This window comes from Clinocottus analis, unplaced genomic scaffold (genome assembly GCF_023055335.1).
Source record: "Clinocottus analis isolate CAN_PGR_092001 unplaced genomic scaffold, fCliAna1.0.p SCAF_6, whole genome shotgun sequence".
Taxonomy (NCBI): Eukaryota; Metazoa; Chordata; class Actinopteri; order Perciformes; family Cottidae; genus Clinocottus; species Clinocottus analis.
This window is the reverse complement of record NW_027176218.1, coordinates 19,085,868-19,103,311: the sequence shown is the minus strand read 5'-3', so window position 1 is coordinate 19,103,311 and position 17,444 is coordinate 19,085,868. Positions and strand designations below refer to the sequence as shown.

The 17,444-nt window shown below is 41.1% G+C and overlaps 1 protein-coding gene across 4 annotated transcripts in view; it reads left to right on the top strand.

Moving 5' to 3' along the window:
- Positions 1 to 17,444, top strand: part of si:ch211-266k8.4 (carabin) — a 79,449-nt gene that overhangs the window by 20,458 nt on the left and 41,547 nt on the right. For all 4 annotated transcript variants that reach the window (XR_011080119.1, XR_011080118.1, XM_068603242.1 and 1 more), the window contains exon 10: positions 2,331 to 2,437. Coding sequence is in view for 2 of the 4 variants with exons in the window: in XM_068603242.1 (XP_068459343.1) it covers positions 2,331 to 2,437 (107 nt within the window). In the remaining 2 variants the exon portion in view is untranslated. The remainder of the gene's footprint in view (positions 1 to 2,330; positions 2,438 to 17,444) is intronic.

Genomic DNA, 17,444 nt, shown 5'->3' with positions numbered 1-17,444 from the left:
ATATCTGATGTCGCTCTGCACTCTGAGCTGCGCAATACACACCAATGTTAAAGACAGAAAAGGTGAGGAAAAAACATAAAACTTATTTTTTTGTGAACATTTTAAACTTGGAATGGTGTCTCTAGCTGAAAGCATAGCAGAGCCTTTACCTTTTGCAGTTGAAGAAGTTTAAGCGGGTTTTAAGATGTTTTTCATTGAAAACCATTCATTTTTATTTTCATAAAAAGCTTAATAATTTAAATATTTGAAAAAATATGAAAAATTTAAAAGCGTAGAATATTAGCTAAACGTTTTGTCAACATTTGAAATGTGAAATTGTGTCTCTAGCTGAATGTATAAAGAACCTGTAAACGTTTGAAGTTAAATATGATTTGAAGATTGCAGCATGGGGTCTATGACCCCACGCGGCTGAAGCCACACTTAATAAAGTGCGTAAAATACAACACAACTCACGCCGAATAAATGGGAGCTTTGGGCTTGTTTCTCTGCAACAAGCCGGCTCAGGGTGATGAGACGTGTGTTCTGTATGTCATGTCTACTCTGTAACATAAACCTTTAGTCCAGTCTAATCTGTAACTTTAACTCTTTTAACCTTTAGTCCGGTCTATTCCATAACTTAGACCAGTGGTCACCAACCTTTTTTGAAACTGAGATCTACTTCGAGGTACCAAATAATACGAAGGGCAACTTGTTTGATACAAACTTCCTGAATAACAAAGTTCCACAGATCACCTTTTGATAATAATATGTGAAGTGACTGTCTGATCACATATCAGTGTTAATTATTCCTCACAATAATTATTAACAATTTCCACAACAATGATGGTAGGAAAAAAAATGTTATCAATTTGTAGAAAAATGGAAATAAAGTTATATCCGTGCAAAAAATAACTAATATTTAGTTACTACTAAAAAGCTTATTGTGGAAAACAATAAGCTATTTTTGTGCTAAACAAAACAGAATGAGTGTGGATATGTGAGCATCAGCTTGCATCAGTATTAGTGGCTGCAGTGAGCTGCTTTCCTTTACAAATCTTTTTAAAACAGGGTTATAGATTTGATACGGACCCTCAATTCATGCTTAATATTGAGCTGAGGTCTGTTTTCTGATGACAGACGCAGCAGCATAAAAAACTTAACAGAGATCTCATAAAGATCAGCTTTTGGCAAAATGCCAAGAATCGAAGAGTCGCGCATGCGCAGCCCAGCCTTTTAACGGCGCATAGTGAACATATAAAATCAGCATTTCCTCTTGCACCCCACCGGTAATAAATACCGCCCCAGTTTGATAAATACTGACTTAAAGGAAACATGGTGTTCATTTATTTTAGTGACAACCACAAAGTGTGCAGGCTTTGTCACTGCAGGGCATTTTTCGGCTTTTGGAAGAATATTTCCAGAGACTCTATATGCAAAGTCAAAAACGTTGTTTATGGAGCTCCAGGCTGCAGCCTGTTGATGTTTGCCTTGACTCGCACATACATGAACTGTTAGGCTTTAAAAGTTTAAGCTGATATCTTAAAATAGTAATAGCTTAAAGCAGCATATTGCCGCTCTGTCTCTCTCTCTGTCCACTGTGTGCGCGCCCCTGTCTGTGTGTCTGTGCTCACCTGTCTGTGCGCGCATCGCAGCAAAACTCCACTGCTTGCGATACAGAGAAGAGTTTTGACGCGACCATGGTCGGTTGATAAAATTATTTTCATTTTATTTTGGAGAGCGACAGGGCAAGTCTCCGAGATCGACCGGTCGATCGCGATCGACGGGTTGGCGACCACTGACTTAGACTGTTATCCGGTCTATCCAGAACACTGGCAGAGTTGAAACTGACTTTTAAATTACATTTTTGGAGTGATGCATCACGCGACTTCTTGACATGTGTCAAGAGGGTTAGACGCACAGAAGGCTGTATCCATCTTTCTGGGACATCTAGAGTTACTTAACTGTTGCCTGCATCTACTTGCAAAATGGTTTACTGTCTTCATCTTCTGTGAAACGCTTGCCGGGATCGTTTTTAAAAAAAAATTGCTGACAGGAAACTGATACCCATCATTCATCTTTCCTCTCCCACGATTGCTAGATTTTCACTTACTTCCAAGCGCTTCATCTATTGCTGTCTCCCACCATCCATCCTCATATACTGGGACGGATTGCTCAACCGTGTGATCCGTCTGGATTACGCATCACTTTTTCATCACCTCCTCTGTCTTTGTCTCCTCTCTCCCCGTCACTCTCACCCTCACATGAATGTTGCATTATGTGCACCTGAATGTCCACACTTTGGTTAATACATAACCAGGGGTTGTGAAATATCATTTTACTTTCTCCCGCAGAGCCCAGTATGCCGTCTTAATCCCTGCCTTATGGAAGACTGACGTGCAGGACTGGGAGCTAAAATGTATGAACAGTCTGGTATTGGACGAGAGCCACCATGGACCAGGTACACGCATACATACACACATTACACTCATAAAGCAGGCGTTCTCAAGCAGAAGCTAACAATGCTCAGGGACACCGGGGACCACTCCGCGCACATTTGCTCAAACTCACACACGCTGATCCTGTTGCACGCACGCACGCGCACACACGCACACACACACACACACACGCACACACACACAGTTTTGTTCTTAGGCCGCAATGTCAACGTACAAGCTGATTGGTGGACCTTGGGGAAGGTGTCCCCCTCTTGTTTCTTGCCGTTCTTCCTGAGAGAGCCACTGTAACAAAAAGACGACCGTGTTTCTCAGAGTTCGACGCTATTCGTGGTGGAAGCAAGAGGAGGAAGATGAACTGGAAATTTTAATGCTGATACTTTTGGCGAGAGAAGGTCCCATTTATGAGCCACCAATTAACACAAAGTTGGGAATAGTTTTATGATTTTGTTCAGACATGTTGAGTTTGTCTTGTTTTATTCTGGCTCAACAACAATATAGGTGGACCTTAAAAAACAAATGTGGCATCAGTTTACAATCTCAACTGTGCTTGTGCGCACGTTAACTTTGATCAAAGACACTTTTTTATCTTTTGAAGGTCTTCACGTATCAGCGCAAGATCTGGAAACCCCTCACCACTGTAGTCTCATCTTCACAAAAGATCGGAATGCAGTGTTTGTGTGCACATGGCTGCAAGTGTGCACAAATGCTTGTGTCCATGCATGCAACTCGACAGACTCGGAAAGGGCAACAATGAGGATGAGTCACAGGTTGGTGGGAAGGCTAGACGAAGAGGGGCAAGAAAAGTGTGTGCGCATGCGTATCAAATACTTTAAGAGAGAGAATATTTGCGACAGAGAAGAAGATCTAAGGGATGAATGCAAGGTTTCCTTTCAGGGCAATTGGGAGCCACGCAAGCATGTTTTACATTCGGGAGTAATCCACCAACCCTGTTTGTCTGTGTGGGTGTGTGAGTCAGGATGAGTCATCCTTATTTTCTGGCCTGTCAGACTGTCTCACCCTCAAGGCGGGCGGCGGGGGTTGAGGGGGCTGATTAATTTGCCGCCTGCCTCTCTTACAAGATCCTGTGTTTTTCTCTCTGTCTCTCTCACTCACTCACTTTCTTACTCTAACTTGTTGTTAGCGGGAGCGCTGTTTGCCGTGAGAAATCCACATCTCTGGTTCTGTTACATTCAGAGACGCTCCCAGGTGGCTGGTTCCAAAGGTGTTGCCTGCTCTAAAGGTGGAGCATAATTTGTGGCTGTTGGAATAATAATAACAATAATGATAGTAATAATACATGTATTTAATATGCCGCTTTAACAGGTACTCATAGGCACTTTACATAGTAAAACAGCAAAAGTAAAAGTAATAACAGTATATGAAGAAAAAAATAATTACATCATTTGAATAAAAGGTACTAGGCACTAATCCCTTTCACTTTATTAATCAAAGAACTCGCGCACAAAATTACATGCAATTAGATGTTGAACTTACTTTTTTGGAGAGCAGTATGGATACAACTTCTATCATTGAAATACACCTATACAGAGTGCATTTGAAATGGATCTCTTTTAGAAAAGGCATTTTTACACATCACAGTGGAAAAGCACAGGTGTGCAATAATAAAACGAACGAATGCCAAATTCCATGTTGATGCTTCAGCTTCAGGGGTCTGGCATTTCTGGGACACAGAAAGGGGAACTCCATCGATTCTACACATCAAAGTCTGTTTTCAGGTCGTGGGGAGTACTATTGATCTACAAAAACGCTGTATAAAGCCTTCCATGCCTTCTGAGAGAAGTGTATGGAAAATTGATAAGTTGTCCTGAGTGATATCAGTCGCCGGGGCTTGAGTCTGAAAACTAATGCTGAAAATTAACGTATTTGGGGGTGTAAAGTAAGGAAGAAGTGATCTTACAGCAAAATTTGCCGCTATTTGCATAACACACCCAAAATCTCTCACTTTGGCTGTCAAACTGCATTGCAGGTAATGTAGGCAGCAAGGTTTGAAAACGAAGCAAAACTAAGAAGATTAAAAAGCCGATATCTGTACTTCTGCTGCATCGATTGCAATACTTCTTTTAAAAACTGTCCCTGGTAAGAATGATAAACTCAATGGAGGGCAATGCTATATTTTGATGCTCTTTTAAATAGAACAGCAAAGCCATCGTTGTTGTTAGTGGCAACACTTGTGATTTCCCTATTTGACCTATAGCAAATCAATGAATCGATCACGTGCTTATTTCTGTCAAAGTACCAGGTGCTTGACAGACTTCTGTCCTGCGGCAGTAATATCACATTGCCCTGTCGTACTTGTTTTGAACTCTCCTCCAAAAGCTTGTTTGTTTGCACCTTCACTTGGGATGGCAGCTGTTGTCTGCTTGAATTCCCAGCAGCCAATTTATAATGGATGTCCGACCAAGAGTCAAAGCAAAGGAATATGTTATAATATGTCCATAAAGCAGTGGTGGGTCGTCAGGTGGCCTTCCAATACTTCACTGCTGGCCTAAACAGAATCACAAAGTTATAGCTGTTTTTTTATAATTTTATTGTTTTTCCCAAATACACTACATCTGTTATACTTATGTTTCCCTATCAGCTTTATTTGTATCAGCTTTTTTATTTTTAGCAGATTAAAGTACACTGAGAGTGGACATTGTGGTTGATTGTCATGGTCTTCAACAAATCAGATCTTTAATTTGACAAGCTGGGCAGATTCTTTGACGTGCAAGGCCTGCGAAATGACGTGGATGTATATGATTGGTCAGTGGTCCAGTGTGACCATTAACATGCGCTGTGAGTGGGGCACGAAGCTACGAGAAACTTCTTGCTGGTGGATTAACTGATGACTTGCTTGTGTACTGATGACGCCTTTCGCACAGAGGATTACGGTGGTGAGTGAAATACTGGCCGCGTAACTTAAAAAAAAAAGTTTAACATCGGCAGTCATATTTAATCATACCCAGCGCTGTAGAGACGCATTGAAGGCAAGTTAGGAAATGCATGGCCTGCCACTCCCATAAAGTCTTCTCAAACCACTACTGCCACGTTTATCCACGTTGATGTATATGAGGCGCAGAGCACACGACTGACTATATGTATTATTTTTATCTTCATTTTTTATTTTTTTTACATGAAGCTATCACGATGGTACACGTGACTACAAAGGTTGCATGCGCTTTCTTGCCCTAGTAGGAGTAGGTTTTGTGAATGATACTGTAGAAAAGCGTTTCCGTTGTGGCGATAGGTCCCCCTGGGCCCCGTCCAACTGCACGCTGCGTCAGCGCTAAAGGACAAAGTGGAAGTGACTTCAGGTTATGAGTCAGCAGTCTGAGAAGCTCCGAGAGCAGGTAGACGTGTCCTTCTGTAGGTTACTTTTCTATTGAATTCCTAATTTCCCCCGTCCCCCAATCCTTTTTCTCCTCTCCTTGTTTGTCCTTCCTCACTCCCACGTCCTTTACACACTGCATCCTTTCGCTGCTCTCCTTCCCATCATTGCTTCCTTTCATGCCCTCCTCCTCTTCTCCCCCCTCCACCTTGACTCTGGTGTAGCGGCAGATGCCAGTGTCCCTTTCTACTCAGCAGGCTCCCCTGATACCTACGTTATTTTCTTCCTGTCCGCCTGCTGCCTGAGTTCTTAGCGCAGTGACTCAGCAAACACTTTATTCAGTGCCCCTAAGCCGCCTCCTGCAGCCACTGCTGCTTTCATACTTGGTATACTAGATTTGATCTTAATTATGGTTTAACATGCTTTATGACTGTTATGGCTTTGTGCGATTTAATGACGCATTGGACCAACCATCAGGAGGACCAGGTGGTTAGTAAGGACGTCCAACTCGAGAGAGAAATCCGTTCAATGATTTGTAAAAAAAACAAAAACAATGACAACCCCTATTCCACTCTTTTTGCTTTCTTGGCTTTTGATAAATGGATCAGCCACAGAAGACGTACCTAGTGCCAATGCGTCTTTCAAATAAATATTAACAGAGGTAGACAATTTTTTTTAATGTACGTTTGTTCCACAAAGTGGTTAAATGAAGAAAAAAAGGAGTGAAAATTGAGTTTATAGTTCATGTTGTAACAAGCAAGGTCAGGTCAAAAGCAATTGGCCAAGGTTCACAGCTGGAGCGGCCACACACAAACAAACAGATTACGAGTTCTAAGGGTCATGCTGGGGAGTTTACGACCTACATAAGGTGTGCTCAGTGTAACACTACCGTTTTATCCCTAAGGGTTGGAGCAAAGGGGTCAGCAACTCGCACAAATACTCAGGTCACAGGTGACTAAGATAAAAACAGAGTCTTTAGCTGAGGTTATACAGCTCCTGGACCTATCTAGGCTCGTCAGAGAGTCCTACAAGCCTCCTAACAGACGGCCTCAACATCAAAGTAAAGTGTGCAAGACAGAGCCGAGAAAAGAAAATACACAACACACTGTCCCACATTTTTAGTTACAACCAGAGTAACTCAACCTAATATAAATCATGTCATCTTTAAATTGTACGTGCTTAGGAATACAGGTGCTAGCTAGAACTAGAATGTGTTAACACCTATGCTTCGGGAGTAATACTATTTATAACTATCACTTTTTTCAAAATAGTTATTTTGATAAAGGGTTCCTGATGAAGACTGTAGTCTTACAAAGAGCCCTTGGGAAAAACTTTCTCAAAAGGGACTCTTTTTTTTTTTTAATGTAAAGGGTTATTTTTGCCTTAAAAAAAAAAACAACCTTAAAATCCAGTTCTTCAGAAAATGGTTCTTAGTTGAAAAGAGTTCTTCAGAGAAAAAGCAACTATTTCTGGGTAAAACCTCAGGCCTTCAGGAAGAACCATCCAAGAACCAAGAATCATTAGATGCAATGAAACTAATGCTTCACAAAGGTACTGTCATTCTGCGATGTCACTCTGACATTGGATGAATCTAATGGTTCAGCCAACCTTGACTTGTTTAAATAGAGCAGACCTATTGATCAGGCAGTGGAAGTCACCTTGATGCGGCTCATGTCACGTAACATGGACCTGCATGGATTTGCATAATGGCTTGTATTCCCTATACATGTAATAGTATTTGCAGACTTTGCAGTTCTACAAATCTTTTTTTCTGTGTCATAAATAATCTCACCCATGGTAGAAACGTATTTTGCTTGGACGTCGGAATGGTAGAAAATATCTGGACAATCTTTATTGTGGTCTGAGGTCATTGTTGGGTCTGGGCTTCATCCATTAGCCCCACAAGAATGTCACCTTGCTAACCTGGGTAAGGCATTTTAGCTGTGGGCACTTAGCCTACTTATGACCCCTCACTTGGACCTGCTTTCTAGTAAGCTTTGCTCTTTATTATTTTTGCAAAAGCATACAACAGGGAACTTAATGTAGTTTAGAACAAGACTATGCACGTCTAGCTCAGCTGGACCCTGAATGCAGCTGGTTGGAAACATTGTCTACCAGAAACATAAACGTAAACATAAAACGATCTGTTGTTTTTGAATGTTTTTGTCATCAGTGTTGCGTCTGAACGTTTCAGCCTTTGCCTGGCAAGTGTGAGAGTGCCGAGTTGCGTGGAGACCAAGAGCGGTATTGCAGACAGATAGAGATTTGAATTATAGCTTGCAACATATTTGAAAAAAATAACTGAACTACAGTGGTCCCTCATTTATCGCGGGGGATTCGTTCCAAAAACAACCCGCGATAGACCAAATCCGCAAAGTAGTGAGCTTTCTTTTTTTTTTTTTTTTACCATTATTATACATGTTTTAAGGATGTAAAACCCCTAACCACACACCTTTTTATACACTTTTCTCAGACAGGCATGAACATTTTCTCACATTTCTCTCTCATTTAAATACTCTTAAAGTTTCGCGGTTTTAAAAAATAAGCCCAAACATGTTTAACAAATTTCATTTTAATGATCAATCTACGAGGTCCTCTGACTGCGCCTCTTTGTCCGGGAGCCGCTCTGCTGACTTTTTATCCGGACGTATTCTGTCCTGTACAGGAGACACTGCACGGAGACTGATTAACAAGGTGTACGGTACAGTCCCTCAGCTTAATGAGGGCGCAGAACGCAATGCGTGTTGATAACGTGCGCTGTAAAAAAACAAAGCAACAAAAAACAACAACCGCAAAACAGCAAGTCCGCGAAAGGTGAACCGCGTTATAGTGAGGGGCAACTTTAGTTCATTTTTTGGAGCTGTGAACTTAGTTCAATTTTTTTAATTATGAACTATGAACTAAACTAGTTCATGTGGGTACAGGAAGAAAGCATTTCGACCTGAAAGAATTCAGGGGAAAACACTAAAAAAAATTAATTTGTGTTGGGGGGGTGGTGATCATACGGAATACACCTTTTTTTTTATTCAACGTTCATGTTTTCATTGTTTGATGAAAGAAAAAAGTTCTTCTCACAAAATGTCAAAAATGTAATTTTTCAAAGTTGTATTATTAATGTTTGCATGCACGTCTGCTTATGACAAGATAAATACAGTTAAATTACGCTAAAATTTCCAGTTTATTATTCCTGTTAATTCCCGTTAATTTCCGTATATTCCCGTTTATTCCCGTTAATTCCCGTGGAAAGTTTCCAACTTTGAATATTCCCGGAATTTTGCAAACCCTACTCTTTATAAAGTTTTATCCTAATCCCCACCTCAACCTCTTTTTATGGTTGAAGTGGAACGCCACATGCTTGATCAGCCCTAGGCTAACCCGCAGCCCTCATTAGACACTTTTCTTGTTAGTGGGGACTTTACTAGCATAATTTGCTCCATACTGAAGCACTAGGGAGTCTTTCACAGTTTGTTTTCCATCACATATAAGGGCCCTCTGTCCCACGTGGTACAATGTGGAATTACTTGATCAGGCTTTCTGCAGAACTGGAGGGTCACAGTGCTTGTATAGATTGTGTATCAGTCTTTGATGGTAAATCCACATCCTCACTAGCTTCTCTATTTAACTCCTACGGGACATAAAGGGATCATAAGTTAAGCTTGTTTATGTGCTATCCACCCAACAGCGGCCTAGATATTGCTTGATGCCAAGTTCTTTTGTTCAACTTCAAGTTGACGAGCAGGTTGCAGGAAGGGGGCCAATATCCCGAAGGCTTGTCTGGCTCCTGGCGCGTTGATTGATCAGTAGCAACTCGTGTACCGTGTTGTTTTGATTTAAAATCTTGAACCCAATGTTGACTTCATGGAAAATGAGTTCAGTTTCTTTCAGCCAGTGTACAAGCTTCATTTTTGTACTTAGAACGTTATAATCCATAAATCAATGTAGATCCGATCAATGCTGTTACACCTTGTGCAGTATAATTCATTAATCTGTAATAAGCATCCTAGCATCTAGTATTCCAACTAATAACTTCTCTTTTCGTGATTCACTCTATAAAATGTAAAAATATTTTTTTTAAGTTTCATAATGAAATGCCTGTTACAGTGTCTCAGACACATTGACCTTTTTTTTGTTCCAGTCCAAACTATCCAGTACTAGTACAACAACAAAATGCTGTATTTTCACTTGAAATACGACTGAAACAGTGATTGGACCAAAGGCGTACTGCTCAAAAAGTATTCGTCGTGTTTCTATTTGTTTAGTTCATCTTCGATGGAGGAAAAAGGAGGTTGGAATGTTAGTCGAATTAAGGATTTGAATGTTTTTCAAAGGGTGGCAGCCATTTAGTTTTACAACTACAAAGGCCTGATAATGGGAGAAACACACACGCGTGAATCAGGAGTCATCAAGAGGAATAAATAGGGACTTTTTTGACGGGCAAATTCCTTCAGTAAGAAAAAGAGAATAGCGGTTTGCACGTCCTTATCTCCCCCTAATTCAATTAAAACACGGCAGACGGTTAGGGATTTGGGCTTGTTTTGCATACGCTGGTTAATTAGATCAAATTAGCGCAGAGGAGAATTAATTACTTGTGTATAAATGTGTTAGATGGTGGGATTAGGAGCCGCAGGTAGGAGTGGAGAGGAAATGAGAGTGGCTAAGAAGAGAAGAACTAATCTGGTTAGGGGGAAAAGAAAAGAAAACCAGCGATGGAATCGGATCCCACAGTAGCGATCCCCGGAACAATATCCCTCCAGCGCTGGACCCTGAAGGCTTTCCTGCCTGCTTGCTCTGTGTGTAGTAAAGGAGTCAGAGGGTGGGTGGGTAACATTGCTCTGTGTTGTGTTCATGCATGTGAATAAAGCAGCCAAGTTGTGTGTTCTGTAGAACTCTCCTCTCAAACTCTGGTGGGGGAGGTGCGGATTTCATAATTCATAGATTCTCTTAATTATCTTAACTTCTTTAAAAAAAAAAAAACACATGTTTAAGTTTTTTTTAAGGTTATGATAATTTGCATGCACTTATATTTGGGTTGATGTCTTCTTGCCAAAGGCAACAATAAGTTGCCCTTTCGATTTAAAATACTGTTTTAATACAAAAGAGAACATGTGGAAAAAAAGCTTGAGGAAGAAATAATGGGCACGTTAAACGTTACGTGATTGAAAAGGGGAGTGACATTCTGTCACGCAAAGTGAGAATTAGCTGCAAAGAATGAAGGATAAAAAGATTGAAAACACAAAGACGAGTCTCGATGATGACTGGAGCTTAACTTCATTTAGCTGTGTTTAGCTGTTACATGACAAGTGAATACTAAACATGTGGCATTTAAATTGGAGACTGCACACTCTGTTTAGGTTGCTCGTCATTCTAGTTTGCCAGCTGTAATTACAGGTTTAAAAGTAGTGATATGGCGTCTTTTTTCGTTCTTTTTTAGTTCCGTTCCTGTCGTCCCACTCTCCCTTCCTCTTCCTTTGTTCATCCCTCTCTCCCTCCTCTTCTCATTTACTCTTAGTGTCTTCAGAGTCTTACATCTATGACTTGACATCCAGCCTGTCCTGTCTTGTGTTGTGCTTTAAGGAGAGTTATAGTTTTAGTGGGTATAATTCAAACATCAATATATTAGGACTTTTTACACAGAATGGCAATATTGTACGACTGTTTTTTTTTTCTGTAACAAGGTTGCTTTTTTTGAGTGTTTTTTCACCACACATGAAGGCATCAACCGATCACGTTGTGCAGCACGAACATATTCAATACGTACACTACAGTGTACTTTTAACACAGAGGATCCGTAGTTCGAAACCAAGACTGAAAATTCTGTTACTCCTTTCAACCTTGACCAAGGCAGCACAGACCAGAGCCACTCTTACCTTTCACAATAAAAGCCCTAGACATATACACTGCCTAACCGTTTACCAGAGGGAACTCAAATGCAGTCAAAGCATTCTGCAAAAAGGAAGCCCAGTGAAATAGTTTGCAGCATCTTAGGCGATGCAACAATTAAACTTGGACAGACTGCCAGATAAATAGGACCCTGGTAGTTGTTCCTGAAATCAGTCTGAATCTTTTATTTTAAAAAGTGTTGTGACTGCCAGCATGAAAGGTTTTATTGCAAAATATTCGCCTGTGAGTATCTCACATATCTTTCCCGGTGTGCAAAGGCCTTTACTTCTTGCTCAGTGGCCTATTTCCCGTTCCCTAGCCTCTGGATTCCTGGCTGGATCTTCACCCTCTGGGAATGAACTTTGACCTCGTAGTCGGCCTTAAGGCGTATTAAAGGGCAGGCTCTGAATGACCGGGTGGGTTTAAGGGTCAAGACTTAGAGGTCAGTAGGGATCGGGAGGCGAACAGGCCCCACTTCCTTCCTTTCTGCCTCTTTCCCACGTTCTCCCTCTGTCCCCAACACCATCTTTCACCAGTTCTCATTTGCAATGACAACTGGGGCAAAAATGCTCTTTCCCTAATATTTCTTTCCATATTTTATTTAATTAAAAAGTGATCATGCCCAAACAATCTGCACTGACGACAATCCCTATACGACTTAAATTTGCATTCCTCATTCCCAACTATGTCTTCCCCTTCCTCATCTACCACTTTGTCTTCGTCTTCTCTTTTCCTTTTATTATGTTTTCTCTCTTCGTCTTCCCACAATCTCTCCCCGCTCTTTCTATTCTTCGCACTATGTCCCGCCGTGGTCTCTACTCTCTTCAAGCCATTGATTTACCAACACACTAAAGGGACTTTTAATTTCTTTGAGGTAGGTTTAGTTTAGTTTATTTACGAGATCTCCATTAGCTGCCGCCTTAGCGGCCTGGGGCGTGTGCGTGACTGATTTTCTAGTCCTATTAAAGTGGCTTAATGTTTCCCTCTGACAGTCATCGGACACATATGTGTTCCCAACCAACGATTACGACACTCAAGCTCTTCCTGTCTGCCAGTTCACACACACTCGTGCAAAGCGGCCAACACACACAAAACAAAACCAACAGCAGGAGTAATTTAGCTACTGTCTGATTAATGAAGACAGGTAGTCTGTAAAATGAGATGCTGATCCCCTCAGGTACTTAAGTATTACAGCAAACCAAGACTGTAGTGACAAAGATGAGCGTGGGCGTAAAGCATTTGACCGTACTTCTGTTCTTGTGCGTTTGTTCTGCAGGACCGCCTAAGGACATGGATGTTCGCGTGTGGTTTGGATAAAATCGTTTTGGGATTATTTTTGACACAATAATGAGCGATGATTGAGTGGGTTTGTGGTCTGATGCTCGTGAGGCTGGATTAGGTATTGTAAACGCCGGTTGCCTTAAAGTGGCTTTGAGCTAAACCAAACAGGTTGAGGCTCTTTGACTTTAAGACTGGAGCAGATTAAAAGTCACAATTTTGTGCTCCTTTTATCGGCAAGCGATAGACTTAAAAGAAATTAATTTAAATAAAAATCTTCGTGACATTCCTTCAATGGCAAGAGTTCATCATTTGTTTTTGTCATCTTGGTTTTTTGCAACGAGACGTTGAGAACAGCTGAGAGACTTTACATGACTCTTCTTATAGCTGTGTTTGTTTTTGGCTCCGTTCTGTTTTTGTAAGTTATGTGTCTTTTTTTTATTTTTTTAACACTTTCCTCTTTTCCATGTCTTGGCCTTCTCTGGCCAAGAGAGGTTTCTCTGGCCTCATGTCAATCTGATATGTTTGTGTAGGTGGGTGACTTTGAAGCAAAATTGTTTCCACCATCAGTGTCATTGTGCCATTTGGTCAACTGTGACGCAGTAGTAAGCTAGGTTGTTCTTCAATCAGAGGATCGGCGGTTTAATCCCCATCTCCGCTATATTATGTTGAAGTGTCCTTGGGCAAGACACTTAATCTCAAATTGCTCCCGTAGCCACACCTACGGTGTATGAATGTTAGCTAGTCCTGATGTGCAGGTGGAACCTTATCTCTTCCCATCAGTGTATTGCAAAAGTAGTATGAAAGCGCTTTGAGTGGCCGGAAGACAGGAAAAGCGCAAATGCAAGTACAGGATCATTTACCATTGGAATACCAGGCTTATTGTATACCTCATGTGACATTTTCTTTCTCTTTCAAAAGAACTGTTAAAAAAGGTAGCATGAGAGTGAAACAGGAGTTTTTCTTTGGTAACTGGACCACAGCCTCTCTGTGGAAATCCCCTTCCTCATAGTCAGTCTTAGCCCTCACATGTTCCTCATGTCTCCTTTTTTGTCTTCATTCTCCAGTTACACTTTCCTCCTGTCTTCCCATCTTTATCAGAGCAGGATAAATACATCAGTTGCAGTTCATTGTCATTTTAGTCACCATTGTTAGTTGAATATAGCCTTAATGATGCTCACGAAGCCTAAATGATCCAATGAAAAAGAATACCAAACTTTGATTCTCAGATTAACATAGTAGGTTTTTCTTTCAGGTCAGTCATATCGAACACTACAAGCTCTGGTCTATTCTCCATCCATCCATTATCCAAACCGCTTATCCTGTTTAAGGTCGCGGGCCACTGGAGCTGATCCCAGCTGTCAAGGGGCGAAGGCAGGGTACACCCTGGACAAGTCTCCAGTCCATCGCAGGGCAGACAAAGACAGACAACCATTCACGCTCACATTCACACCTACGGGCAATTTAGAGTCCAATTAACCAAAGCTGCATGCCTTTGGACTGTGGGAGGAAGAAATACAAACAACTTAGATGTTAACGATGAGTTAGCCTGATAATATAACTCCATGTGCATATCCTCGAAAGTAACAAAATACCTTTGTTTAGTGATACAGATTTTAGGTTGATTTAATTACACTTTCTTGTCAACAAAAGTGGCTGAAATGGCACTGCAAATCTGTTTCAAATATTTACTTCATTTTAAAAAAAAATTTAAAAATATATATTTTTTTAAATTAGGGCTGGGCAGATTAACGCGCTAATACATAATTAATCTGGCAATCCTTTAACGGCGTTAACGTCTTTATTATGCGTTAACTGCATGTTGTTGTTTTTTTTGCATTGGGAGGAGCTCATCGCTTTAATTCTCTCCCCGGCAGCATAGTTCAGACCTGGGCATCTTACTGCTCTCCCAGTCCAGCCCGCATGAGGTAAATCAAACATGAAAAATAAATAAATAAGATGAACACATTACAGTGACACTGCTTTTACTTGGAAGGCGATGTATGTAGGTGCGTGCGCATGCTTCCGTAGCCTTTCGACAGGCAGCGTTGACAAATTGAGCCTGACGTGAAAGCACGTATTGTTATGTAGCTTCTGTTCTCAACAAGCAGCGGTGCAGCAACAAGCAGCTTTGCCCAACAAAGTGCTCACACTGGCACGCTCCGCGTCTAGACCCTTACTACTGAACACAGTGCCTATTAAGAAGAAAAGAAAAAATAGTTATAAACTATATATGTATGCATGTTAACTTGTTATTGCCCCAGAGTGCCTGTTATATTGTTCTGATAACATTACTTTAAAATAAAAGGGTGCAATATACTAGTTTTTACTTCATTATTGATTTTGGCGCATTATGCGATTATAGCGATTAATCGCAGAAAAATCATGCAATTAATCAGTTAATTTTTTTCAACTTTGCCCAGCCCTAAAAAAATATAAAACATTTCAATTCATTTCACACATAAGGCAATCCTAAAATGATTTGGTTGGTGATGTGTAATTATTTACTCTAATTCACATTTGATGTCAGATGGAACAATGACTATGAGGTTAAAGTGCTGACTGATCTCAAACCGACACAGTTTGCAGACAAGCACAGAAAGCAGCCTACTAATCATCAGCTTATCTCCAACTACACAAGACATCTGGCGAACACCATTTGTCTCTTTCCCCAGCCGCCCTCCTGTCTATTTCTCAATCACCTATTACTTTTCTGTCGTTGTGTTTCTCCTCTCTGCTCTTTATCGTTTTTTGCAGACTGTACCCAGTAGTAGAGGTTAAACAGTCCTTTGTGTTGTGTGACCGGCCAGTGCGCAGGGGAAGGAGACAGGGTGACTGGAGGTGGATCAGTCACATCCAGTAGGCCAGAATAACAAATAGCTCAACAAGCTCACATTGTTCTGTGATGAGGAGCAGGCAAAATAGTATTCCTGCCAGTTTAGCAATGCTAACCTGCAGCGATACATGCACAAAGTGGACATATCACTGTACAAAAATTAGCATGACCAATATTCACTCTCCTTATCGTTTGTATAACTACAATAGCTAGCTAGCCATCAACCTTTTAATAGAGAAAATGCCGAAAGATCCAAAGTGTGGCTGTATTTTGCAAATAACGATTCGAACAACGCGACGTGCAGCAAATGCAACAAAACATGTGTAAAGAACAAGAACCGTTTCTGAGTGGAGTTCTGTTGCACACAAACAGAAAATATAGCCAACTTGATTTCAGACAGCGTCGGGAAGAGCACAGCGTTGAAGTTATGTAGTTGTGTTTCACACAGAAGGCTTCCATGTGTGCGTAAAGTTGTGCTAATACCTGCTCTTTGCCTCGCAGGCTCTAGTTCAGTGTGAGATGATAAGATCAACTCGAGACCAGGTCTGCCAACAATAGAGGGTCACTCAGTTCATGAAGAGGTCGGTCCTCCTCTTTCAAAAACCGGTTAATTCCTGACCTCAGGGAATAAAACGGCTGCAGCCTGAGCAGCGCCTGATCAGCGCACCTCAAAGTAAGAGATGAGGTCCCGTGTTCAGCTTCACTTTAAGTTAGCTGACAAGTCTTCGTGGTCTGTGTTATGAAGTCTCGTCTGAGAGGTTTCCGTGTCGCGCTGTGAGCTAAGCGACCTCATAGCTGTTAGTGTTGCATTTTCTCATGTTTTGCTCAGACGGCAAAAATATGAGCTGCTGTTTTTTGACTTTTTCTCCAGTATATTGGCCCCACAGCAGTGGCAAACACACTGTTCTGCAGAGACACTGACATAGCGCTGTAGAGTATACGCAGCACAGGGGTTTTCAACCGGCAGATGTCTCGCAGCAGCATTATATTTATGCACTATCTGTGCTAAGTGTGCTGACTTTGTTAGAAAAGTTCCACTGCTGGACAACATGAATAAAATGTTCTGCGCCCGTTTCTGCAAAATGTCTGTCTTCTGTTTTGATGACAGTCCAAGCATGTGATGCAGCACCCACAGTTCATCAATGTAATGAACTGTGTAAGTAACTTAATGTGTTCTAAAGTTAGAAAGGGTTTGTCAATAAATTTTGTTGTTGTTTTTGTTTTTTGTCTGCTGTAAGCAAAATGTATCTGCTTTCCTGTTTTGAGATAAGGTGCTTATATTTTGAAGGCGAATAACGGAGTTGAAACATAAGTCACATAGTGCACCATCTAATGGCTAAAGCTTTGGTCTTTACGGTCAATTTTGAATGAAGAAAGAAACAATATTAGTACTCCCCGAAGAGGCACAATTTACATTGGTTTTGGAATAAATAAAACACATTTGAAAAACATCAGTCAAAGTGCAAGACCATCTATCGGAGGGGGACACTCCAAACTGTAACTCTAAGACAACTGTAGTAACAGCGATGTCCAGTAGTCTCAGTGAGAGCAACAGTTGGTGCACGTTCTAACGCCGTCACTTTTGTAGTCCGCTTCGTTTCATACAGCTTAATCCCTGTCGTCAATCATGGTAACACCATCACCAGATAAAGTTTGCCATTTGGTACTGGGCAGGTAGCATACTGTC